This window comes from Amblyomma maculatum, chromosome 10 (genome assembly GCF_055883805.1).
Source record: "Amblyomma maculatum isolate TAMU_Amacu chromosome 10, ASM5588380v1, whole genome shotgun sequence".
Taxonomy (NCBI): Eukaryota; Metazoa; Arthropoda; class Arachnida; order Ixodida; family Ixodidae; genus Amblyomma; species Amblyomma maculatum.
The window spans coordinates 124090011-124116936 of NC_139353.1; the positions used below are offsets into that span (position 1 = coordinate 124090011).

At 44.3% G+C, this 26926-nt stretch overlaps 1 protein-coding gene across 2 annotated transcripts; it reads left to right on the forward strand.

Annotated features, from left to right (window-relative positions):
* The first annotated feature begins 29 nt into the window (after positions 1–29).
* On the forward strand, positions 30–26545 carry Syx5 (syntaxin 5). Of its 2 annotated transcripts, none has more exons than XM_084580451.1 (10): positions 30–175; positions 2696–2914; positions 4110–4186; positions 8605–8660; positions 12226–12338; positions 14116–14190; positions 16006–16062; positions 20888–21124; positions 23343–23464; positions 26260–26545. In XM_084580451.1, exons 2-10 carry the CDS (start codon positions 2726–2728, stop codon positions 26417–26419), a joined length of 1086 nt encoding a protein of 361 aa, XP_084436577.1. In that variant the 5' UTR covers positions 30–175; positions 2696–2725; the 3' UTR covers positions 26420–26545. The 2 variants fall into 2 exon arrangements, with proteins under 2 accessions (XP_084436577.1, XP_084436578.1); XM_084580452.1 differs by lacking the exon at positions 30–175 and adding an exon at positions 182–517.
* Positions 26546–26926: the final 381 nt, after the last annotated feature.

Sequence of the window (26926 nt, forward strand, 5' to 3'; positions counted from 1 at the left end):
AAACTTGATAGAGGCGTAAACGACTGTAGCGCCATGCTTCAGGTAAACGAGCAACATACATGAGAAATACGAAAACATACGGAACTGTAAAGGCGTCACCTTCCTCACTTGGTTTTCGCATACTTTCGCATAGCCACTGATGAGCAAAGTGGCAAGTTATCACCTGTGCAGCTGGGTCAGTATAATCTAAATGAATTGAGTCGCCAGCGCTGAGCGTTTCTGCTGTGTTCTCATGTTCGGTTACCTCAAGAATAGACCCGAGCGCCTGTACAGGTTGACCGTCCGGAACCTGAAAGTTATCCCGCTTCCTGCTACAGCTACTGCGGCTACAGCTGGTTGTGTGTAGTGTTGTGGAGGGTTCGTGTGTTGTCCATGCTGTTGGTCTTTTGCGTTTTTTGTGCGGGGCAGCCAGCCCCTCTGGTTTCGGCGAGGACAGCGCAGTCGTACTTCGAGAAAGCGGCAGCGCCGACATCCGAGCCCATGGATTGACGCTGCCTCTGAAGTCCACGTTGCATACGTAAGCGCCGGCCGCCCGGTTCCCGTCCCGAAGCGCTGTTAGGGGCTCTTGTTTGGCGGAGCCAGCGAACGAAATCACGCGATGGTTCCAGGGGCGGTGATCGTGACTCTTGTTGGTGCCACGGGTCGTTCCTCAACTGTTGTCCGCTTACTAAGCTGAGTGCAAGCTGACGGGACGTGGCACTGGGCACTGCCGATGGCTAGGCTGATGGAATGTATAGGCGGCGTTGACTTGACAGACCTCTCACTTTTGTTACTTTAGCATTACGTAAGAAACACCTGTTCTTGCAACAGGAAACTTTTAACGATCTTCAGAGGTCGTGGATCAAAAGAGATGGACTGTGGCAACCTAGTGGCAACAGGCTACCAATGGCCGAGACTTAATTCTTCTAATGATTTTCGGTTGCCTCTTCTGCATCAGGCGCAGCCTAAATATTGTGTCGAGTTTTCCGGGCCTATCATTGCTGCACCTAACTGACGTTCCTTAACGTACAGTATTTGCTCAACCACTCGCTGTCAACCAGTGCAAATGTATTTACTGATTACTCCCTCTGGATGTGTGGTTGGTTTTCACAGGATGATTCGTTCTACTTGTTTTGCTATTGTATGTTGCACCACTTGACTATTCTTAGCCCCATTTCACGCCGGTTTGTAGGCCGACAAGCTTCGACTCTGCGAGCTAATACTGCTCACATCTGTACACTGGCTGCTTACAGACTTGAGCAGGTTTTTCTGGAACATCGAAGCAGTGTGCTGGAAGGCAGCAGATGAAGTGAAATCTTTGCACAGCTTTTTCTGTCAAAAGCACTTTGTCCTTTGTATGTAAACCTAGTGTTGGTATTCGTGGGTAAACATTGAGACATTAGAGCAGTAAACCTTTGCTGCCTAATGTTCAGCAGTTCCTTCACGGGCATTAATAAAAAAAGAAGATTTTAAGCATATATAATATTTTTTTCCCTCTGAGACTTCACATATCGTATGCCATATCATTTATTGCCAGATGGGCTGCTACTTCCTTCTATACATGCACAGATGCAGTTACGCTTTTCTGTGCGCAGCCCTAAGTACTGCAATATGATAAGACATGCTGAAGTATAGACTTGCAGACACAGCACTGTTCCAGTGCACGTGTCCTTGTTTGTGCTTTTTTTCACCTCTGGTATAAAGACACTATCAGTGCATGGCGCTAATGTATACCTTTTGGGAAAACTGGACTTCGCCACCAATTTATTTTAGGGAGGTCATTTAGGCACTGAAGTGCTGACGAACAAAAAAGGCAAAAGAGGTGTTGCATTTTTTTTTCTGTCTTAGAAAAGGGAAGTTATCATTCCGGCAATTCTAACACGAAATAATCTTCAGGGAGCAGAGGAAGTGAAAGCAAATGTGCTTAAACTGCATAGAGAAAATGGTGAACAGTGGTGATGATCATGGCAGACGAACGGGGCAGTTCAGCACCATAAGTGGCCCAAAAGCTTACAAAGGCTAGCACACACAGCTTCACAAGGACCCGCTATCTGTGCACGTCTGTAGATCAGTTGGTCTTGCTTAAAGGGGTGGACTGTGCTCAATGCATTGTGATGCACAACTTGCACGGCAAGCCGAAAGGCTGGCCGCTTGCAGTGATGAAGTTAGAAATGCAGCCGTGTTTCTTACTGGCTGCTGCAATCAGTTTCCTTGCAACTAATTTTCATGGGAATTGTTTGCCACACAATATGAATAGGGTTGAATATTTATTGTGCACCTGGAGTGTGCGATGTGAGCCGCTTGTTCTGTACAGTTCTCTGAATGTTGCAATTGGCGCAGGCTCCTTTGACTTACCCTTATTGGGCAGTACATAATGACAAACTATTAGGCAGGCTGCTGCTGTTATCATACCGTAAAAACAAACAGAATTGAAGTCTTTGTCATGTTTTCGTTTTCTCAACCCTGTAGCCACCCTGGGCTGCTTGGCTTGTTTCATGCCTCAAGTAATTGTCTTTTGGCTTAAATGACTCATTGGTTGGCACTGTTGGAAAAGGGGGTTAATTTTATTTTTGTGTTCATAATACTTGTAATTGGTCCTTTCCAGGATTGAGACTTCTTTAAAATAGTTTTCCTCGCATCCCAATGGTGAGAACACAGCTGGGAACACCTTTGTCAGCAGCTCCCTGCAGGTTTGCCCTTCATTTTGCTCGTGCAGGGCGTGTGAGAATGCCCCGAGCTGAGCCCAATGAGCGCACGCCGTAGACGCACTGTCTCAGGCTCGGAGCACGAAGACCCACCCGGTCCCAGGCGCATCCCTGCCACTGGCTTTGTCACCACATCGTCATCCCTGTCCAACGGATCAGTGGCCGACATGACAAGCCGCGACCGCACAGCAGAGTTCAAGTCGGCCGCCAAGCTGATGCAGGGCACCATGGTGAGTATGCGCACGTCTGGTTGGCTCGGCTTGACTTGGCTTGATTGGTAGTGGAGTGAATTCGTATTTGAGCTGTTTAATCTTACAAGTTGTGAAACTTCCTGTATATATATATATATATATATATATAGGATAGAAGAATTTCCTAGGGCTAGGTTGGATATGCTAAAACCTCAGACGAAGGTCGGTCCCCGGCCGAAACGTCAAGAGAAGTAGAGTGTTCTTCACCTCGTCTATTTTCTTTCAAGCATATATATATATATATATATATATATATTCATTTTTATTTTGATCAACTAGGTAATGTACACTTATGTAAACGGGTGTGTTAGTACTCCGCCCCTCTTCCCCTTTCATCAAAATGCAGCTGCTATGCTTTGGATAACTTAGCTGCAGGTGGCGGAGGGTGTGCTTACCACCCTGATAGCGCCCTGATAGCGCTACTGGTGTGCCTTCTTTGTTTTCCCATTGTGCTTTTGAAGTCTAGTGTATATGTTGGTAGCAGCGGCAATGACGAAGTGGGTTACTTGTGGGGCGTTAAACCAGGGAGCAGTTTACAGGTGTTGAACGATTTCCTGCTTCAAAAATAACTTCCTAGAGAATGGATTAAAGGCAAAGAAATGGCATGAGCGCCGTGCTGATGCAACAAAGCATTGATCCTGAAGCGTGATTCTGTTCTCTCAATGGTAGGGTCTAAACAGCATCACCTGGCAACAAATAGAGAAAATGCAGTCAAAACAAATCCTGAGAGTGCCATTTTTTCTGAATATTTTTTTTAAATTCACAACAATAAAATAAATTACTAACATCTTTCCTGGGGTGTTTTCCCCTTTAGGTTGCGTTGTGGTGATGTTGTTTTATTATTAATAGCCGCGAGACCAGCCATGAACAGAGCCAGGAAGTGACGGCATGGCAAAGGTTATACCATTCAATTATGTTGCGCTTAGAGATACCTCTCAACAACAATTGCTGCTTAACTTGCTGAGAGACAGCCTGTGAGGAGAAAGAACTTGCGAGGCCCTACCACTGAGAGAACGGAATTATATATTCGATCCTGAAGCGAGCGTCTTGGGATGAGAAGTCTGTTGGAAGGGGGGAAGGTTTTGTTTTTATTGCTCCTTTTGTATGCAGTTGCTTGTGCAGGGTGTGCACTCCTTGGTGAGTGTTGTATGTGTGTGTGTGTGTGTATGTGCAGGCCCAGCAGCAGCAACGACTGCGGAGGCCCGGCGAAAGAGGAGCTGAGGAGTGGGGGCGCTTCATGCATGCCGCCAGGTTAGTGCACGCCTCTTCTTCGTGGCCCTCGGAGACTGTAATTGGAGACACCGCACATGTCCCCTTGCTATGCTTTCTGGCGATTGCTGGTAGCTTGGTAGGCTGGCATTGTGAGGTGGCACATGTATACTTTTTATTTTTTATTTTAGGGAGAACAGGCCTATTGTTTGGAAAGTCAGAAAATTGCATCCGACTATTGAGGCCCAGGCGCTGAGAACATTCGGTAGAGCTTGCGAACGTCGAGTATCTAATCACAGTTTGTCCTTTCGGTGCAGATATGTTGAGAACTAGGAGGTTTAATAGACGGAAGGTCATTAGAGAAAATTAAATTTAGCTTATTCCAAGGACACAGGGCTGTATTGCCATTAGGAACAGCTTTTGCAGGAAAATATCTTTCAGCATCGCTAACAGTCTGCCTTGATACATATCACATTGATGCATGCATTAGTAAACGACAAGGCAATGCATGCATTTGAGTAGTGGAAGTTTGATTGTTTGTTGCTCGCACGCTTTTGGATCTTTGTGGGCCAGTTGCATTAGTATGCCAATTCTGCTTCTGTGAGTCTGCTTCGGCCTGCTTGCCACAGTACTTGCTCTCTCAATGAATGCAGTTCTTTTTTCTAAAGGTATTTGAGAATGTGGATGGTGCATTATTACATGGGGTGAAGTATTCTTAAAAATTTATAGCAGTAAAAATGGGACAAAAGAAGTGCTAATGTAACAAATGCTTCATCTGGTATGACTCTCCTAATAAGTGAATTCAGAACACACTGTTGAGTTCAGTTGATGCGCATGAGAGCATAGTGGAACATGAATAGCAAACATTTACTTTGAAACTCACGCACACAACAATATTGTGGTTCATAGAGTTGTTCAAAGGGCGCCCTTTTTTGTTTTTTTTTTGATGTTAAAAAACAAGGGCACTTTCTAGCACTCACTGTAAAGGGTACATTTAGTATATGAGAGGGGAAAAACTATGTTACTTTCTGACAGCCGAAGCGATGGATGCATTTGTTACGTTACCATGTCTATTGTGCAAATAAATATGGCACGCTATCAGGAAGCATATTTTGCAAGTATATTAGCAATGCATGTAGATCTGCAAGCAAGAACGAAGATTTGTCACCATTTTAATCTCTATATCGCATGTGATAGCTCTGCTGATTTCTCCAGGGCTCGTATTCAGAGTTTGCGTCGTTATTTAAGTGTCTCTATCTCACGTGACCTCGAGCCATCTGAATGGTCGAAACACCGGGTGTTTCCACTACGGAACCGGAAGCGGTGGCAACATCATGTTTCGGTGTTCAACCATTCAGATGACTCGAGGTCACGTGAGATAGCGACACTTCAATAACGACACAAACTTGGAATATAGGCCCAGGTTGCGTTCATTCTTTACTGACCTTGATATGTTCAGCAGTCATTGACGTCACTGTTGTTCAGTGACATGGTGCCTTCGAAATAGGGTAGAAGGAGTGCGATCAGTGATCTAGAGAAATAGGGATTTCAAAAATGAGAAATGTTTGAATTCTGCATGCTTAGTGTGTGGGAAGTCAACTTGGGAAAGGACTTCCGAAGCACAAGTTTGCAAGGGTACTGTTATTGCATACTGCTCATCAGTTCAGCAGGGGTCGAATGGTTTCGTGTCCAGTCATCTGAGTAAGACAGAAAACATTTTAGTGTGACCATGTTAATTGCCCCATTTTCCAGGAAATCTAGCATTGTCAGCATTGTGAGCAAAAAGTCATGGACATGACTGGTGGGTTGCGGCTGGCAGGTGACATGATGATCTGCCTGATGGCCGCCTGATGATCTAGCGATGGGGGTTTTGTGATGCAACAAGACTACATGATTAGGGGTGTACGAATACTATAGAAATTTTTGAATATGAGTCGGATGCGACTATGGAACAAAAACGCCTTTGAATATCGAATCAAATGTCGAATATTTAATGAGCGAAAAAAAACCGGAGAAATTAAAATGGCAAGCACTGCTCATCTTGTTTATTTCAGAATTCAATTGATATTTTCAAATAAAATTTAAACCAGAAATGCTCCGTGGTGTGTACCCTACTGAAGAATCCAGTATGAATTTTATGCGGGTTTCCATGTACCAGTTTTTTGTGCTACAAGGATCTACATGAAACCAGGTGCAGCTGTCGTATCGCTGCTGATTATAGTAAAGTCACATTAATTCGGCCTTCAAGTGACCAGAAAAGATGTCCAATGTGAAATGAAAGCTCAAAATTATCGAAAGGGCCGGAAAAAATTGTCGAGAGCAGCTCGCATCGTAGTAATTTTATCTGATGAGCACCTGTACGATGGACATTTGCATTTTATATGAAACCCCAGTTAGACGGATGTTTTTTCTCTGTTTCGTTAAGTCTTCGTTTTGCACACACTGTCGGGAAGGCCTTCACAACAGGGCTCCATCGCGTTTTGAGGATGCTTCACCGCACATTCCATGCGCTCGAGCATTGCAATAAAGCATGCAGTGCATGGAAAAGTGCGTTGAATACGAAAATTATTGCTGCATTTGATAACTTTATAATTTTCGGAAATTCCGAATATCAGTTTTATGAATACGAGTTGAATAGCAAACATATTCTACTTGTATTTGAAATTTCGAACTCTCACACACCTCTACCCATGATGTGACAGGGTTGGGAGGAGCTGCCATGCCAGGCAGATTATATGAGGTGGAAGAATAGGATAGGAATAGGCACGCTACTCCTTGGCCATGTAGGCATGTTCATACGGCTTAACTAAAACTGGGCTTTAGGGCCTAAGCCACAGAAAGCCACCTGCTGCCCCTCACCCTCTATGTCCTCCTCACCTGAATGTGGGAAGTGGATTTTCATTTCTTCCTTCTGCTGGCAGGTGGCATGTTACGCTGACTATGTCATTGATGACCTTGACACATATTCCAGGAATGGGCCTCAGCCGTCTTGCAGAGGTGCAAATTACGGGATTAGGGATCAAGGTGGTAGCGAAGTACATCTACAGTTGCATTTTCTGTCATTCTTGCGGAGGAGCTAACTTACGAAAAGTCCATGTATAAGCAAGGACTCACCAATTTTTTGCTTAATCTTAACCTTACAGCAAGATTTATTCATAATGAGAAGCAGGATAACAGAGTAGGCAACCGTCTCGCACGTCAGTTAAAAATATGGACAGCTGTACACAAATGAGGATCCACAATGGAAGCCATCAGAGGGGGGAAATGCTGTTGCATCGTACTCTGAAAGGTGGCGGACCTTAAGGGGGGACAGGGCTCTTGATGGGCCAAAAACGCTAAAAAAAAATTCAACTTTTTTAAACTGACATGTTGAAAACCTACAGCCCATCTCCGACATACCAACTAATTTATTCCCCCTCTCTTAGGCTTTTAATTAAACTTTGTAAGGTGCAAACGAACTAGATGAACATCCTCCCTGTTCATTTTTTTTAACTTTCTCAAAACACAAATTTTTGACAATTTTCTAGTTTGCAAGAAGATTATCTTTGCATATAGAGCAGATAAAGGAATAATATTTATTGCAGCACACTCCTGAATGATTAGGCTATACAATGTTGGGCACAAATTTCACATTTCGTTCTTGGTAATCACATTCCCTTCATCAAAATTCAACAAACTGTTGCCTTAATCAAAAATTTAGTTCCTACGTTTTATTCCATGTACTGAATGCCATCTAGCCACACATTAATAAGTTTCTTGATTAGTGGTTTTTTCTCTATTGTTTTTGTAACAAAGGAGTGGAAATGTTGAATAAAAAGTGATTACATATTTGAAATCAATGTAAATAACTGATTAAGGCTGTGCATGTTTGTTGCATTTTGTCAAAAAGTAGGGAAAAATGTTGCCAGAGCCCTGTCCTCCCTTAATCTTCCGTCAAATATTTTTGCAGGGGGTGCGTGCTATCAGCATTGTGATTGGCCCTCTATTTTTTTTAGAAAGAAATATTCATCAGTTGTGCGGCCTTTTGCGTTCTGCAGCGCTGACATTGTGAAAGCGTGAACCAGCTTCTCTGGCTAGAGCTTCGTTATCAGGAACAAAAACGGGCTGCCTTTGATGGAACCTCCTTCCTTTGCCGAAAGTACAAGATGTCATAGCGGCGATTTAGAAACAGGGGGTAGGGAATAGCATTGAGCTGGGAGCTGGTTGAGGGGCCTGAAAGATACGATCTCACTTTGTGTACTGAAAAACTTTCTGCATTTTGATGTTTCTTCCAATAGTGGCTTCAGATTTCCAGCATGGTATCAAAGCATGGCATGTAGGGCTCTTTAACAGGCGGCTTAGTGCAGGCTTTCTATTGCACTGAGGAGCTTTCTCAGTCAGTCTGCACTTGCTGTCCTAGCCAGTAGCGTTAGCCACTTGTCTGATTGTCTTGTAACATGGCTCCCCCTTTTCCTTTGCAGGCAGATTGGTAAGGACATCGCCAACACATTTGCCAAGCTCGAGAAGCTGACACTATGTGAGTGATTTCTGTCAAGCATCTTGTTGCGAGTCAGGCGTATTCATTTGTTGCATATTTGTATGTTGTAGCAAAGCCATATTTGGCATGGCACGTGTAGTGGTCTTTGGCTTTTGGCTAAAACCAGAGTTTACCCCATTTTTCTGCCTTAAGCAGATTCCTTTAAAGCTTTGTTAATACCATTTTCTATGCCTTGTTTAAAAAGTATACAAGGTTGTTTTTTCTGGGCTAGTTGGTTTAGCATTGCTAAAAACAGAACAGGGTAAGAACAGGACAAAGCGAGGAACAACACAGCATCTTTTTTGTTTGTTCCTCACTTTGTCCTGTGTTTGCGCTATTCTCTTTTTACCACTTAAGAAGTATAGCTTGCTGGCGCAAAAAGTCATAGTGGAGAAGTTAGTTAATGTCTTTTACTTATTCTAGAGCTGTGTTTTCATTAAGCCCCTTGCATCGCTTCTTGGGTATGGTGTTGTTTAATGTGTGAATAAGTTTGAAGACCATAATTATTCAAGAGTGAGAGTCCAGAGCATAAGTACTCATTGCACACTTTGTTGGCATTCTATTAGGTGCTAGTCAATCCTAAGGACCTTTTGCTTCAAGGCTGTTGAAAGTTTCAAACTGGTGCTATGACATTTTGTTTTTGCAGTGCTGGTCTGTATAACTGTAATAGTGTGATCCTAAAGTTACTGTAAAAAACGCATATAATACGAGGTCCTTTTTTTCCAATTTTACCTTGTTAGATTTTAGCCTCACATTATATGTGAATCCGAACAAACTTGAGCTCAAATTCGCAGTTCTGGCATCGTTATTAGTCAGTGCTGTCAGCATGATGCATCCAGCGAAAGGAGGCACTATTCTAGCATTAGCGTCAGCTGACCATTTAGGTGCTTTTGATAGTTTTCGACGTGTGTGTGATCTCAATTTGAACTTGCTTAGGTCTTGGTTTCCTTTAAGGGGGACACCCTTCTTAAAACTTTTTTCCTTATTTATGGGTGGATCTGACTGAAACTTGCACGGTTAATATATTTTTGCACGCTGATTTCAAATATCTGATTAGTTTTCTTGTAGATGAAATAGTTTTCAAAATATTATCTAATTCATGTTCTTCATTTGGAGGTGAGTTAATTACTAAACACTTTATGGCATGATGAAAATAGACCTGCCAGAGTGGTCTAGAAGGATCATAGAGTGCCGCTAGCCATGAATTAACGTGCTAGAAGAATTTGAACCAAAGTTACACAAAGTTAAACTTTTATGACTAAAAGCCCAAGTTGGCACCTAAAATTGATAATTAATTCTGTAAACGTTGCCACATAATAACTGTACATATTTTAGTCCTATTGCACTGTCCAAGCATTTTTCTTTCTAACCAGACAAGAATGAGAGCTGCAGCACAAATAGTTTAAGAGACATCTCTCCTCCAAAATTGCAGCACCCTCAAAATTGCAGTTTTGAGAAAATGAGGAAAAACATTTCATAGTATGTAGGTGTAAATTATGTCAATGATTGATATGACAACAAGATCAGAAACAAGTGGAAAGTGATCTAAAACAAAAATTAATGGCCTACGCCAATTTGAGCCAAAGTTGTGCAATAGAAAACATTTGAAAGGAAAGGTCCATTTGGGTGCCCAAGATAAGATAACCTTCTCAGTAAATTTTCCTTTGTGGTCACTGCATTTACCTTGGTTTCATGAGAGTGGCAGGACTCCCTTTCTAAGAAAAAAAATTATAGCAATAGCAAGAACAGAACCAGAGATATTGATCTCCAAAATTGCAGCAACCTCAAAAATGCTGTTTTTGAGAAAACAAGGAAAAACATTTCAGAACATGTAGATTTAAATTATGGCAAGGTCTGACATATCAGTGTATGATCAGAAATGGTTGGAAAGTAAATTAAAGCAAAAATAAATGTTCTATCCCAATTTGAGTCAAAGTTCACCATAAAAAAAAATAAAGGCGGTCCATTTTGATGCCAAGACAGTCTTTTCAGTAAATTTTTTCCCTTATCTTGGTGTCAAAAGATACATGAGGTGAGCTTTCTATCAAAAGAAAATAACTGTAGCAAGAGCAGGACCGGAAATAATGATCTGCTGACTGTGTCCAAAATTCAATTTTGAGAAATCTGTGAAAAACGTTTTGGGCATATTTTTGAATTACTAAAGCTAACAGCAACTTTATAAAATGAGTTATGACTGGTTTTGGTGTGAATGCACCAGTTTCCATCGAGATAATTACCCCAGCAACTCAGACGCAAATTTATTTCGACAAAGTTTGCTATTCCGCATGCCGGGCATGATGCCGTTTCACCATTGCCGCTGCCACCGCGCCACTAACTTTTCCGACTGTTCGATCTTTCGCGCCCATGAAAACTGCTTAGGTATCACTTTTTATCTACATCGTCGTGATTACAATGTTCGCACGCAGCAGGAATCTCCTCCAGGAAATCGTGCGCTCTCCTATCTGTCCTATCTGTCGTGCCCAGCATCATCAGCTTCGCCCTTATCGGCCCATCGCGGAGCGTCGGCACTTCGTTGCTGATAACAGGATGCCGCATCACCGGCGCGCCTCTTTTCTCTACCTTTCTTCGGTTTTTAGGCTAGTATGATGCTCGAACCTAAATTTTACCTGTTTTACACCGTGGTCGTGACGACGGAACATGCTAAACCAGCTAGGCCTAACTATGCGACCTTTTCAAAATGGCGCCAAGCCGCAAGCAGCCGACGCCGGCAGCCAACCAAAAGGGGTCGTGTGGGTCACGTGCTTTCAGAGCCCAATAGCAGCGCGCCTTTTGCATAAGTTTGTCTCTTTGTTTTCCGCTTCGGGTGTTCGCTCGCGGACGCCGATCGTGGCATGGGAATAGCCTGAATCGCGATCTTTCGAACAAGACCAAAATGATGCCAGTGGAGCGCGCATTTCTCGTTCTGCGGCCGATCAAAACTTGGCGCGATATGACCTCAATTTAAAGGGGCAAACGTTCAGATTCCCAACTTTGGAGCGCTGTGACGTGCGAAATATGCAGTATTTTTCAACCTAAATTTGCAGATAGTTGCGGAAACGTCTCAGGACCGCAAAAAGGAAGAAATAAAAAAATCGAATTTTAGACCGATTTTCGGCCACAAAGAGCCGTGTCCCCCCTTAACTACTGTTCTAATCTCGTCAGTGTCAGATGTACTCCTCCAGGTCATTTGAATGAATCTCTAGCCCCTTTTGAGCCTGAATTGTCGACAGTCGACCATGTACACCCTTACGTAAAAGTGGAGAGACCACGCCAACCACTGCAATTATTATTTTTGTGTATGAAAAATCCACCTGAACATTTTGTTTGGTCAACATGGCAAGCATATTAGTGAGACTACCCAATGCATAATTTAGAAGTAACCGCTTCACCGTCAGAAAAAGCTAGTGCTCAGTTTTGTCAAAACACGTGGCCTTTCCACTTTTGCGCAAGGGTGTACATAGCGGAGTGTGTCACATTGCCTAGTCATGAAGGGACCCCTTGATTCAGCCTGGTTGCCATGGCTAAACGTTTGGGCATCTCTCACGAGTGACACATGCACGTGCAGTGGCTCGGCGCAAGACCATTTTTGATGACCGGCCCGAGGAGATCCAGGAGCTGACGTACATCATCAAGCAGGACATTGGAAGCCTTAACAAGGCCATCGCTCAACTGCAAGAGGTGGGTCACTCAAACCCCGCTGGCTCATGGCAAATTAAGGGGGTACGCTAGGAGAATGCTGATCCAAGGAGGTTGGCTAAGTCTGTTTCTTACCTACCTTATGTGCCTTATGTACCATATTTACTTTATTATAAGCATCCCATTTTAACAGCAATGCTGTTTAAGCTGGAGGTTTTTCTGTGTATCGTGCGCAGCTGCATGTGTTCGCAGTAATGACATCACCGTGACCGGACGCGAGTGCAGTACCGGATGTGATGTCATGATGTTGCGTCCGGTTCTACATGACGTCACCATAACAGTAATGATGTCACCATGACCGGATGTGACGTCATCATGATGTCACATCTGGTCATGACCGATGACTTCAGGCACACACATATACGAAGCTAACCCCGCCAGGCGTCTGTGCGGTGCCTTTCATTTGGGGCTTCCATGAGCGCTGCACTGCTCAGCATACACAAGCAGACGCAGTAAAGCAGGAATCAGAAGTGTTTCAAATTGGTTTGCAGGAAAGAAAGGGCACGGTATCTGTCGCACTTTCCGCTGATGACAACAGATAGAAATGACGAATCTCGAAGTATAATCAGATACTTCAGTTGAACCAAGTGCAAACAGCATTTTATTCTATTTATTTATTTATTTAAAGTACTGCCAGCCTTAATTGTAGGCCGTAGGCAGGAGTCATCAGTCTGCTGTGTCATCAGTCTTACACGAGAGTGTAATCTGCCCCAATTTTTTTTCATGATCGCGATACCCTAAGTGAAGGGGGGGGGGGGGGGGGGGGGATTGCTGTCGATACCTTGACGAGACGAGCACAAGAACTAACAATTCGTTTGGCGATCAGATTTACCAGCCATTTTTCACAAGTGTGATCGCAGTGCGATTGAAGTTCGAGCTGTGACAGCCCTCTTCAAACTCATTTCGACATCTTTACGGATGCCATTTAGCTGATACCAAACAAAGCAACGCAGGCCCGTTACATCTGTGAAACCTGCCAAGATTTGCTAAATGGCCGCCAATTCTTGGTTCACTAGGCCACATGCTGACAGAGTAATTGGGGTTGCTTTTGGCCGAATTTCGCCATCCTGCGCCGCCAGATGTGTAATTTCACACCGCAACGACACAAGAAGTGAAGATCGCTCCGCGGACACCGCACCACCTCGGGTCTCCAATGGCTCCAGCCTGACTGGGTTAGCAAGTGGGCTGAAGGCCTTGTCTATGCTCTATTCCTCGCAAAAAAAAGGGGGAATGCTTAGATTCGAACGGAAATTTTTTTCCCAAATTTGTTTTGTGAAATTAAAGGGTATGCCTAAAACCGTAAAAATATGGTATGTGTGGATAGAATTATACGAGAAATCATGCAACCCGTGTAGTTTTTGCAAGTCAGATTAGCACAAAAGTGCAGTCGGGGCGGTGTCTGCACTGTGTGACTGCGTGGCACCGAAAAGCTTAGCTAATTAGTGCAGGTGGCCATGATTGGTTGCGATTGCTTAACTGCCCTTAAATGCTGTTCCCTCAGTTCTAGCTCTTTCTCTTGAAGTGTCCAACTCATCGCAACAGGAGGAAAGTAGCTTTGTGAGTTTCATTTTCGAATAAACTAGGGTTAAGTCCTAAGGAGCCAGAGCCTGAATTGGAGTCGCGCAGCATTGGTGTGCGCTAAATGGTTCTCTACTAAAGAGGTCCATGCCTCCCATTTTCAGGGAGGGTGAATGTCGCAGCTGAGGTGCCACATGGAAACAGCATTACAGGCTTGTCGGTGTTTGTGTTACGTGTGCAGGTGGCCCGGTCCAGAAAACAGCATGGCGGGAAGCACATGCTGTCACATTCCAACTCTGTCGTCGTTTCCCTCCAGGTGAGGCTGCCTCTGAACTAGGGGTGTGCGAGTATTGAAACGTTCAAAGACAAATTGAGTATGAGAAAAAGTTTCCTTTGAATATCAGATCAATTATTGAATATTTTATCACTGAAATAAAAACTGAAAAGTAGAAACTTGCAAACATTGTTTATTTTGACAATAAAACGCACAGTACACAGTACACAGTACAGTTTCACAGTACAGTGAAACTGGTGAATGCAAACATTTTCAGTATATTCGGTTATTGTCGAATATTATGAAAATTCCAAGTATCAGTATTTTTAATGCGAATCGAATAAAAAAAAAAATATTCAATCCATATTGAAAATTTCGAATATTCGCGCATCCCTACTCTGAACCAATAGGGCACGTCGGACACAGAGCTGGGAGTGCTGTTTGAAGAAGTCTGGCCCAGTACCATGCAGTGAAAGCTTGTTGTTTCCGACTCCGAGGGGCCATAAAAAACGTCCGGAATTTGTAAACGGTCAGTGCATTTCTGAAAAATGCCAGAAAGCTGCTTACATGTAAGCTTATTTATCAAAAACTTGGAAGATGGCAGTTTGTGTTTGAGGGCGAAACTTCACAGCAGAGGTGACCTCCTCACCCTTCCTTCAAATGCTTTGTCACACTAACACTTTTGAAAGTGCCTGCCATCTTCGCAGTGCAGTGCTTTGCCATTTAGATTGGGAGGCTCCGCAGCACAGAGTGCAAACAGTATATGACAAGTGCATGACTTACTGCTGGCAGCGTATAATGCGGTAGTGTTGACCGTTCTCTAAAAAATATTTTGTTGTGGAGTAGTGAGTGAAAAATAAAAGCATGCCTCTGACAGCTGGTGGCTGACAGTTGATGTGGCCAGGCGTGAACTGGTTGCGTCACATGCATCGGCTTGTGTGGTAGGTGCGGCCAACTTGAGGCTTCCCCTTTGAGATGGGACCTTCTGGGACCCTTGGATCCAGAATCTGAGCATCCCTAGACCAGCCCGCATAGTTTGTATGGTTTAGCAGTAGTAAGGGCTATTCCACGCAATGCTGGCGCTGGCATGCAAGAGCGAAGGAATGAAGCCTCTGCCCGAGCTCCATCTTTCATTCCAAGCCTTCCCGTACCAGACACCCACGAAAGGAGCCCACTACTTATGACACCTCTGGCCACCAGAGGCCCTCAGCAGTGGAATGGAGGGGCAGCTAAATCAGATTAAAAGACTCATTAGGATGGTCACCGACATTAAGAAGTCAAAGGCCACTTGCAGTTGCAGCTTTCATGCATCAGTTTGTTCCTCGTTTGAACGATAAACAAGAATAGTTCATTTCACTGCATGAGTTCATTTATTGGTGTTTTCATTGCTGTTCTGTGTGGGCTTTTGGCTTATCTGAAAACTTTTGAGGCTGACTGTTGGTGTGCAGTGGTCATTGTGAAGGGTGGAGGGAGGGTAGTGGATAGAGGTTAGTTGGGCAGGTAGTCGGCGCAGGCTCACAGCTGGGAAATGCATCAATATTGTCGCATTTATACCAGTTCATTTATACTCTGAAAGATGGAGGCATCACACACTTGCGCACACTACGGATCTTTTTGAGGAAAGAAGACTGTACTGTTGATGCAGTAAAGTACACCAATACCTTAGCTGGGTGAGCTCAGCTCTGTGTGTTGCAGTAAAAAATCTGAACTTGTGCAGGTAGGTGCAGGTATTTGTCCACTCTCTCTTTGTTTGAATTGTTTTTTTCTACCGGTGTTATGACATTGTCGTGTAGGAGTGCATTTGATGGTTCAACGGTCAAGATTGGGACCCCCCCACTAACCTCTTCTTCCATGCAGTCCAAGCTGGCATCCATGTCCAACGATTTCAAGAGCGTCCTGGAGGTCCGGACAGAGGTGAGCGTATGCCTCTTGCTTCAATGGGTGTGGTCACTCAGCATTGGATTCCTTTTGATTCGTTGCCGCTTTTGCAATAGCTCATTCAAAGGGAACTTGTCTCGATCTGTCTTGGGGCACGAATTTGCCATCATCTGAAGGCAGCAAAATGTGCTGTGCAGAAATGAATAGAAGGATATTTGTCTAGATGTACATCACCCTACTTCTGTCCTGATATTGTGTAACTAGGTGTGCTTTCATGCGTGCTGTGATCTTATCTGTAGTCTCACAGTTTCCTTCGATTGGCTAATACCCTCTTTACACGGCCGGCTTAACCACGGTTACGCTTAACCAAGGTTACCAAACTTAACCACGGTTAACCACCAATCGTGGTTGGCTGTGCTTACACATCTCGCCGCCGTTCTCGGTTACGGCGGCCATTGCCAATAAAATACATCCGAAGTGATGCGGTGATCTGTGGAACAAAGTAGCATTTACAAATATCTTATTTATAACGTAGTTTCTGGAGTGCCGTCCGACAAGACGTCAACAGTGCGGTCAAGCCCCGCACGATTGCAGCACCTCATTGACCACCGTAAACACCGCCGCGTTGGCTCCTCCCGCAGATCGTACGCGAACGACGCGGCGGCTCGCTAGCGCCGGCGTCAGAACTAAAGCGTGCTAAATTTATTGGCATCTGGAATACTGAACTGAATATCAGGAATGAATCACTCTTAAGGATCACTGACCAGCTGCAAATTGCTGGCAAGACCGATAACCGCGACACTATCAAGTTTCTGCTAAAGTCAGCTGCCGCCGGTGCATTGCGGCTCACCGCTCTGTTTATACTAGCTCTTTGTTTAATGCGTCGCCAAAGTTAATATTGTTACTTTCGTTATTTTAGGGTGACAGAATAGGATTCATAATAAGGAAGTTTCATGAGTACACCATTTCGACAGCGTTGATCAGTTACAAAGCGCCGACCGCCGCGGCTTCGAAGAGAAATAATTTAGGCCGATCGATGACTAGGGGGTTACTCACTCCGCCGTCGTTCACCTCACTTGCACGCTTCACCGCCACGGTAAGTGTAACGTACCTCAGCCTGCTCGCAGCATCCCGCGCTGCAAAGCGTTGCGAACTTGTGCACTTTCATGATAAAGCTAACACTGCGCATTTTTTGACGTTCCGCGCTCAGCACCAAGCCGCGCAAACGATACTGCAGACACAGAACGAGGCTTCAGTACGCAGACGCTTGGCTGTAGGCCATAACCGAATGCTCCGGGTGGCACAGTAGACACCGCCTATTCAATACGGTCAAAGGAGTACACACTGTTGAAGCAGACACGCTCGTACGCTTCGCGCACTCAGCTGTCGATGAGCAGCCTCCGTCAACAGACGCCGCCATAACCTCGGTTAACAACGCAAACTGAGGTCGCCAAGCTCGGTTTGCGATAACCGGTTTGCCGTGTAAATGGGCTAACCACGGTTCCGCGTAACTGCAGTTACGCTAACCATGGTTAACTCTGCCCGTGTAAAGAAGGTTTAAGCTAAGGCTTGCACCGGCTTGCAGTGTTCCGCCGTGTTGAGGTAGCCAAAGAAAAGTGATATGTAGGTGATAATTGTATCATTATGCATGGTTTATTTTACATAGGGGATAGGGGGATATTGATTTAATTACCAGTGGCATACATAAAGGGGAGATTGGAAAAAAGAAAAGGGGTAAAAAAATGGGCGTATAAGTGCATGTTTCTTTGCAAGTCTAGAGTGTGTTTAGTCCTCCTACCTTCTATGTGCCTCATCGTTTTTCACTAGCTGCTGTGTCCGAATTATGAGTGGGTTAGGGAACAAATTCGAGTTAATGACGTCCTAGTGAAACCAAAAAGGAAGAAATGGGCATGGGTTGAACATGTAATGCGAACACAAGATGGTCATTAAGTGCGACTGACCGGATTCCAGGAGATGAAAAGAATAGCAGTGGGCTGAAGAAAGTGGATAAGATAAGGAAGTTTACGAGGATCCAATGAATGCAGCTGGCTGAAGACCTGGTTAGTCGGAGGAATATCAGAGAGGCCTTTGCCCTCTTCCATGATGCTACAGATATGGGAGAAACGCAGACACGATACAAACACAGTAGGTAGGAATTTCACGGTGATATGAATTCATAAAATTCTTTGGCTGGAGTGTATTGTGCATAACATCTGGAATTTCGTATGCTATAGTACATATATTAGAACCTCGCTATAGAAAACTCTGCTATAGTAAAGTGAAACTGAAGTCCCAGATCGTCTTCCACAGACTGTACATTTCTCCCTTTTTATAATAAAGGCAGTTTTGGTAAATATTGGTTATAATGAAGTGCGTCTGACTACGTTGACATACCTACTTTTCATGAAATGACATCTCCTCATGCACGCTACCTAAAATCACGAGGAAAAGTTTCTTTAAAAAGAAAAACTATAAATCCTAGTGCTTTTCTGTTGTTTTTTTAAATTGTTTTACCACCGAGGCAAAGCCAACTTTACATAGGCACAAGCCATGAGGGAAAGCATGTGACGCGTAGGAAGAAAAAGTAAAGCTGGCTACGAATGTGGGAGAAGGCAACGCAGTCTGTTAAGAAAGTGAAAAAGAGTAAAAGCACAGTGATGAATTGGGAAGGGAAGAAATGGCCGAACATTCACAGCACTGTGCAGCGCGAAGCATGAGGCAGTAGTGGCAAGAAGTGGAGGCGCAGCGTGTGCAGCATCGCTGCGCTCGACTGTCATGTGCATTTCTCACCTATTGCTTCTTAAATGACAGGAATGGTGGAAGGTGAAGCCGTGTTCATGTGAAGTTTTGGTTTTTACATGAAATCAAACCCAGTTGTATTTGTGGCCACATTGCATGCATGCTGAAGAGGTACTTCCACTAGATGTAAACAAAAGAATGTTATAACTGGAAAAAAAAAAGAAAATTGTACAAAAGATGTCAAGAGAGAGATGGAAGGTTAGAGGGATTTTTTTTCTTAAGCAGCAAGACGTGTTCAGTAAGTAGCCATTTAATAACCAGGCAGCATCTGCAGGGCCGTGCCATCACCAAAAACTGATATAGTAAAGACCCTGATATAGTGAGGGTTTTTGCCGGTCTGAATGACTTCATTATAAAGGGGTTCTACTGACTCATGGTCGCATAGCTTTGGATAAGGCCCATCAGCTGTAAACATATCTGAAGATCTGAAAAATTTATATTTCTCATACTCCTCCTTGTTCAGTTTGTTTTGGATGATATGAATTTGTTTTTCAACTCCATGAGATTAATATCATGAATGATAGCTTAACGACTGCACTCTGGGCTTGTCACATGTGGACAAGGTTAGGTGACATCGAAGAAAGCAGTAAAGCTGTCTGGGGGAGATGGCTATTTGCATGAAATATTTACAGTGGGGAGCTTTGTAAAGTAGGAGGTACCACAGCCAAACAAACCAGACAACCAGCTATGTGCTGTAAGTGAAGCTGTAGCAGATGTAGATCTGTCGAGCAACTGATAGTTTGTGTGTTCGCAAACCCGAAAGTTGAGGGCTGTCTGCAGTGTTATGTGATGTTGTGTGCCAGTGGAAGGAACGACTATGACATACCAGCGCACAAAAAAGCAAATGTTCAAATTTTGACTTGTTAGCTTACTCCCAGCTTTGTTTTAGGTATTTACTCATTTCATCGTCTTGGTTACCTCTGGATCCGTTCTGAAATGAGCACTTGGCAATAGCTTAGTTAGTGCCATTATTTAAGATGTAGTATATAAATATGTTCTGAATACAAAAAGAAATCTATGGCTTTTATAGATTGCAAAAAGGCATTTTATTAAGCAAAAGCAAAAATGTGCATTAATATACTAGTACAGCATGACAACGGACCCATTGGCTTGCTAGGCCCGAAATCTATTGCCATTAGTTAATGATTCAATTAAAGTGAGTGTGAGAATGGTCGAGCGTGAGTGAGTGTGTGAATGGGTTGGATGGAGCGAGTGTGAGTGAGCAAGAAGAGGTAAATTTTTTATTGCGAAAGCAATATTACTTGCACTTTCAAGCCTTTGCCGTACCGTGGCGGTGCCACCATTACCTTTCGCGTGACCTTTGTGTGACGTCACGCTAAAGAGGTGGGCGACCATCTCGCGTCGTCTGCGAGTAGTGGCGGTACCTCCGCCGGCGGTTTAACATCTGCTTCGATGATGCCACCTACTGATAGGGAAGCTCGTCACAATGAGCGTAAGAGACAGCAGCAAGCTACAGAGACGGAGGAACAGCATATCCATGTCGTATCCAGAGTGAATCATTGTATAACCACCACAGTCTAACCATAACAAGCATATCCATAAGCACCACCACCAGCCGAACATTAGCTGAACCTGGGCGTAGCCATGGGTATTGCTTTCGCAATCTACCGGGCTTAACCAAGCTAAGCCTCTGCCAATTTTTCATTTGAGAGGAATGGAAGAGAATAGCCGGAGCACCATTCTTGAGCAGGGGTGTTCACAGCAAAGTTGCACGGTGTTGTACTTTGTTCCTCCTCTCGTTGCTCTGCACTGTAGGGTTACAGGTAACATCCTATGGCCTTGCTCATGGGCTAGCGTCTCTTTCTGTGCTAAATTTAATAATTTTTTTGTACTTACTGCAGGCTGATGTTTTGGCCTGAGCAAGAGGGGCATACAAATGTAATCACACACAAAAAAGAATTAACACAGCGCAAGAAGATACACATGGGAAACAACACACTTCACAGAAGGATGAGCACAGTCGGATGAGCACAGTCTCCAGCCAGAGGGACGCAGACGAAGTGGCCCACCTTAACCGCGCAGTTTGTATGTGTGTGTGCAGAACCTGAAGCACCAGAAGAGCCGGCGGGAGCAGTTCAGTGGACAGGGTCCTGGCGTGAGCACTGCTCTACCCCCTTCGGCCATTGGGGGTGGGTCGGTGCTGCTGGCGGATGAGTACGCGGCCTCTCAGCAGCAGCAAGGGGGTGCCCAGGGCGACTTCCTGGCCATCAACATGGACGTGGGGCCTCGACACCGGCAGCTACAGCAGCAGCAGCAGATGGTCCTCCTCGACGAACAGGTGAGATGGAAGGCAGTCGACATCAGCACATTGCATGGACACAGCATTGATCAATGTCATGTTCCACCAGTCTTCGACTCTTGTTTTGTTTTCGGGCTAGCAAAGGACAGTACGCCTTTAAAAACGCTGCTCTAACGAAAGCGAAAATAAAACATCAGACTATGCTGTGTAAAGGAGAAAGTATGTGGTAGCTGTCGCGTTGTGTTACGCGTATAATGAAAGCAATGTCAGCAAAGGAAAACGCGTGGCAAAGTGTAACAGCCGTTTTTCCTTCTTGTAACCTTTTGGCCCCACAGCAGAGCAGTAGCTGTCGATGTCTGATCCCAAGGATATGGGTTTGATCACAGCTGTGGTGACTGCTTTTCGATGGAGGCGAAAAGGAAGGCGTCTACTTGCTGTGCGATGTCAATGCACGTTGAAGAACCCAAGGTGGTTGAAATTTCCGGAGCCCTCCACTACGTAGTCTCTCACAGCCTGAGTCGCATTGGGACGTTGAATCCCTTTAAAACAAGCCAAACCAAACCATCCTAACCCTTTGTCCACCCTTTGTCCCCCAGCCTCCTTCTTTCTTGCTCTTCTAACCATCTTGTACTCGTTTGCTATTTGGACATCTACACTAGTGTCACAGATTATGCATTCTGTTAGTGGCTCTTCCTTGAAACAGTGCAACCTGTAGCTGGTGTGGGGCCCTGTCCTCTGTTTTTTTTTGTTCGGGTTCAGAGTTTAGTTGTAGGCTAGACGTTAGGCAATGCTGCAGCGCTGTCGACACTTGCATCGGCTGGTAGAAGGTAATCTTGGGTACGACTGCACTCCAGGAACTAAAATGCAGCTTGGCTTTCTTTCCCATGCATCGAAATGCATCTTGGAGCTGTTTTCTAAGGGTCGCCTCGCTAATTGCAGACCAGCGGTTTGGCCAAGCACTGAGAAACTGTACTGACTCCTCAAGACCCAATATTTAAGAAGGTCATTAAGGTCAGGGTCGAAAAAGCGTAAGTTCGCTGTCAACAGATAGCATTCTGCAGTGCTTTGCTTCTTGTTCTACTTCGCAAACATTCCTTGATGCATTGTTGTGATGCCCTTTTTACTTTCCTCTTCAAGGGTGTAATCATGACATGCATCCATAAATTTTCATGCTTTAAATTAGCTGTCTGAATACTGGAGCATAGAAGACAAATTGATTGACAATTGATAGCTCCTGGGCATCTTATCATAAGAGAGCTCTCCACACCAAACAGTTAAGGGGAGATGTGGGCCGAAAAACACGGGTTTTTACGAAAATGATTGATTTTTTGTTTTGCTTGTTTTGTCAAGTTTAGTATCTCCACATGTATGAAAATAAAAAAGCTGAATTTGAATGGGGAAATGGGCTAAAATTCCAATTAAAGAGGACTAAACTCTGACTAGCTCACAAGGAAGGAAATGGGCAGGTAATGTGTTCGTGCAATCTCTTTACAGTCACTAAGCTGGGTCGTGAACATCTCGGTCATGTGACTTGTCGGCTAACAGCTGTTACCTCTACGAATCTCGGCTGAATAAGGTAGCCCACTGAACTGCACTGCTTGCTGGGCAACTTCATGTAGCCAGTCCACTGCATAGGGCTGCATTTTCCATTCTTGAAGTCTTTCTCAGTAATGGAGAAAAAGCGAAGAACTGTCGGAAGATGTCTACTTGATGTGTTGGTTGCAAATGGCCACTTGGCAGCTGTCTGCCAGACCATAATACTTCTTTTCTACTCTTTAAGGAACGCTTCCAGGAAAGTGCCCCGCCGTGGTGGTGCAGTGGTTAGGGCGTTGACTACTGTCCCCTAGGATGCGGGATCGAATCCCGGCCTCTGTGGCCACTTTTTGATGGAGGCGAAAAGCAAAGTGACCGTGTGCTGTGCGATGCCAGTGCCCGTTGAAGGACCCCAGGTGGTTGAAATTTGCGGAGCCCTTCACTGCGCTGTCTCTCATAGCCTGAGTCGCTTTGGGACGTTAAACCCCATAAATCAAACCAAACTAAACATGTCAGAATCCCACATACCAATTCATTCAGAATTTGCAGGTCTTCCGATTGTCAAGTCAGTGGTGCCAAAATCTGTAACTGTTATCTGCTTAGCAGCTTCTCAAAAGTTGCCGTCGTAGAAGGTGTTGGTCACATTTGCTGGAGTCGCATGACTGGCGCACTTGGGGCCCGCTGCATGTGATAACAGGAAGTGGGGGGTGGTGGTTTGGTGCAGGATGCGTACATCCAGAACAGGGCGGACACCATGGCGAACATTGAGAGTACCATCGTGGAGCTGGGCTCCATCTTCCAGCAGCTGGCGCACATGGTCAAGGAGCAAGAGGAGATGGTACAAAGGTGCGTATAGGCAGCACTCTCCGGTAGCACGTGTTATTCATTTATGAGGCTGCCTCAAATTACGTTATCGAGCAACACAGGAAGACATTGTACTCCACGTCTGGTAAAAAGAGGCAGGAGAACGTAGTAGAGTGTAGTCCACTTATAACGATACCAGGTATAATGATATATTGCTTATAACGATCAAATTATTGGGCATTATCAGTTTTCCCATTGCTCTTGTGTAAAAATAAACCAGATATAATGATTGGTAATCGGCAGTATATCGGATACAATGATAGCTTTAGCTCTGCCTAGTAGAACTTTACCCTGAAAATTTGTCTGAATGTTTGATAAAAAATAAAATACTAAGAAGAGAATGACATGAAAATTCTACATAAGTGGTAAGAACAGAATGGCGTGGAGAAATCCGCGAGGACCATTGCATGCGGTTAGGAAACGAGCACTATCAACATTGCAATCACTTTCTGTAGCCGCGCAAAGGGTGCGGCCGTATCGTCATCACCATCGCCGATTGGGCATCGTCTGTCGGCTGGTCGTTTTTTGAGGTGAGAGAGGCAATTGGCAAGCTAAAATATGAACAGAGACTGTCTGGAATGGAAGAAACCAGGTGGGCAAGAAAGGCATACAAGTACTTATATATGAAAAGCATAAATACAAAGTGGACAGACAGAACCCGAAAGCCAAGGTTTAAGTATATATAGATGACTGAAGGGACACAGAAAAACGCTAACATGGACAGATAGGTAAAAGAGATAAAAAGACAGTTGTGTGAGGCAAGAATGAAAGAAAAATTGGCACTAAGTGGGTATAGAAATCGAAAGCAGGACATAAGGAGGGAAAATTTATATGACAAGTCGCGAGGCAGCTCATTGCTATTAGAAGCTAGAACAGGTGTCCTGTGAACGAAAACGTACATGGCAAAGTTTGAGGAAGTAGATATATTATATGCAGTTTGTGGAGTTGAAATAGAGACTATAGAACATATAGTGCTGAGGTGCAGGAAACTCAAGCCGGCCATTCCAGACGGAAAAGAGACATATCTGGAGAGAGTGCTGGGATTTAGTGCGGAAGATGCAAAAATACATAAGAAATAAGTTAGTATAACGAAAGGGCAGCTGGGAGATTGGTAGAGTAGTGCATGGGAGAGGGGCAATTGCAAAACCACTTGCTAATTCTTAAGGGAGGGGGAAAGGGGGATTATAGGCTAGGCGGCGAAAGCTGCCGCCTGATACAAAGGGTAAGGCCACCATCCATCCATCCGTCCATGGAAGATAGCGCTGACCACAACATCGGCGCGATAGCTGTCGAGATGAAACAGCAAAATTCATCAGGATTTGTGGCAGGGTTTCAAGGTTGAAAGTCTCGCAAAAAAAATAGGGGCATTCTCACCAAGATTTTAACGATCATCAAGGCTAGGGATGTCCTGCAGTTCATCCAGTCTAGTTACTGATCGGTTTCGTGCATGCAGAAAGGACTGCCGCAAGCATACGTGCTACTGGAAGTGATGCTCACAGTGATTGTCAAGCTTCAGCTGCCGCATAAGCAAGCATTAATTTTTGATTCTTTTTTAGTATGCGTAAGTTATTTTATGGCTACTAGTATAGCCTGTAATAAAGTGTTCAGTACTCTTTACAATACGTGGGGTGTTATTTTTTCTTTTTTGGTTTCCTTTTTTTTTGCTTGTCCAGATATAGAGATAATCGGTTATAACAATTTCATTTTTTTTTTTTTTTTTCTATATTATTATAAGGAAACCGTGGCACAAATACTAATGTTTTTCAAGATTACGGTGAGGGCTTAAAATTCACGTCGGAAATATCTGTGCATGACTGTTTGCAGTTTTTAGACCTTAATCTTAAGTTAACACAAGCAGGTGTATGCTGGTGCTATTGGCCAAGAACTTGTAAGGATTGATTGCCTTATGATTCTGTGCACTCCAAGATTATTAAGTGAGTGATCACGATGAAGGCATTAAAGTGTGCTTTACAAAGTTCTTGTTATCACTTGATGAAACAGCTTCGATAACCAGATAACAAGGCTTCTGTCAGCGGCATATCCTGAAAACCTAGCGGTAGCTGTTGCGGAGTCCCTGTTGCAGAATATGAAGGGACACAAACGTTTGCAAAAAAAGAACATTATGATGGGAAGATTGGATCCAGACCTATTGTTACCCCTTATATATATAAGGTGGCACATAATATGAAGAAGGTAGCCAACAAATACTGTGTCAGAATGGTCTTTACATCTACTTGTTCATTGCAAATCGTGCGATTTCAAGACAAAATGTGAACCGAAGTTCAAATAAATTAAGACTGTAGGCAGCAGCAGGGATAATCTTGCCCGTGGGCTGCTAGAAGCCTCGTATATAAAAAGACTTGGTTCAAAATGTATTAGTGAACCACCTCTCTCGCTGTATTGTAGTGAAGGTCGACTGTTAAATGTTGGTAGGTAGGGTTGGCCTAAAATGCTATGATGACTTTGTTGCTGACTTTGCGGGAGCATTTGGACGTTGAAGAAGAAGTTTGTATGTGATGTTCTCAGAAAGAAGTTGGAGTCAGCGCCGGTCCTGTGTGTCTATTTGTGCCTAGTTGAGAGTCTCTTTTTGCGCTGTTAACCTTTCCTTTATGTGTAGATGCTAGGACGCTGCAGGCATCGATGCAGTCATTGGTGGTGCGCTTCACCATGTGGACGGCCTTTGCTTGCGTGCATAGAACAAATGTTGCATCTTGAGGCATTGTGAGCATCCACGCAATGAAGTTGTGAGAGGCGCTGAGAACTGGTGGCATTTTCAGGATCGACGCAAATGTGGAGGACACGTCGGTGAACGTGGAGGCAGCACACTCGGAGATTCTGCGGTACTTCCAGTCGGTGACTTCCAACCGGTGGCTCATGATTAAGGTGTTTGCAGTGCTGATCGTGTTCTTCATCATCTTTGTCGTTTTCGTGGCCTAACAGTGGAATAAAGTGATAGCGGAATGTGCGCCACTGAGACCATTTCCAGTGGCGTCAAGGTGGCAGGGAGAAGGAATGGACATTCTCTATCTCTGTGCTAAAGTTATTAAATATGCAGCCTCTGCTCCCGTGCCTCTTCTTTTAGATGTCTCCGCACCACTTTTGAAGAATACAGTTCCTTGCTGTGCCATTTGTTCAGAAGCTCCATGCTATCAGGAGCAAAAGTCTCTGACTGCTCGTCTGGCAATTTTGGACTGGAAGCACAATGTAAATGAATTGTCACCTTATTTCACTAGCATACATAAAAGAACTAAAGTCCAACTTTCACATCAATTAGTGTGATCCGAGACTGCTGGCCGATACGGAAGTTATGCCCTTCAGTTGCAGCTTGTGCGGTCCACAGACTTATTTCCCCGATAGTGCATCTGGACAGATTGATAGGACTGTTGAAAGAGATACCGACCTGAGGCAAACTATGGACTGTCTTGATGAGAAAGCAGGAAAGTG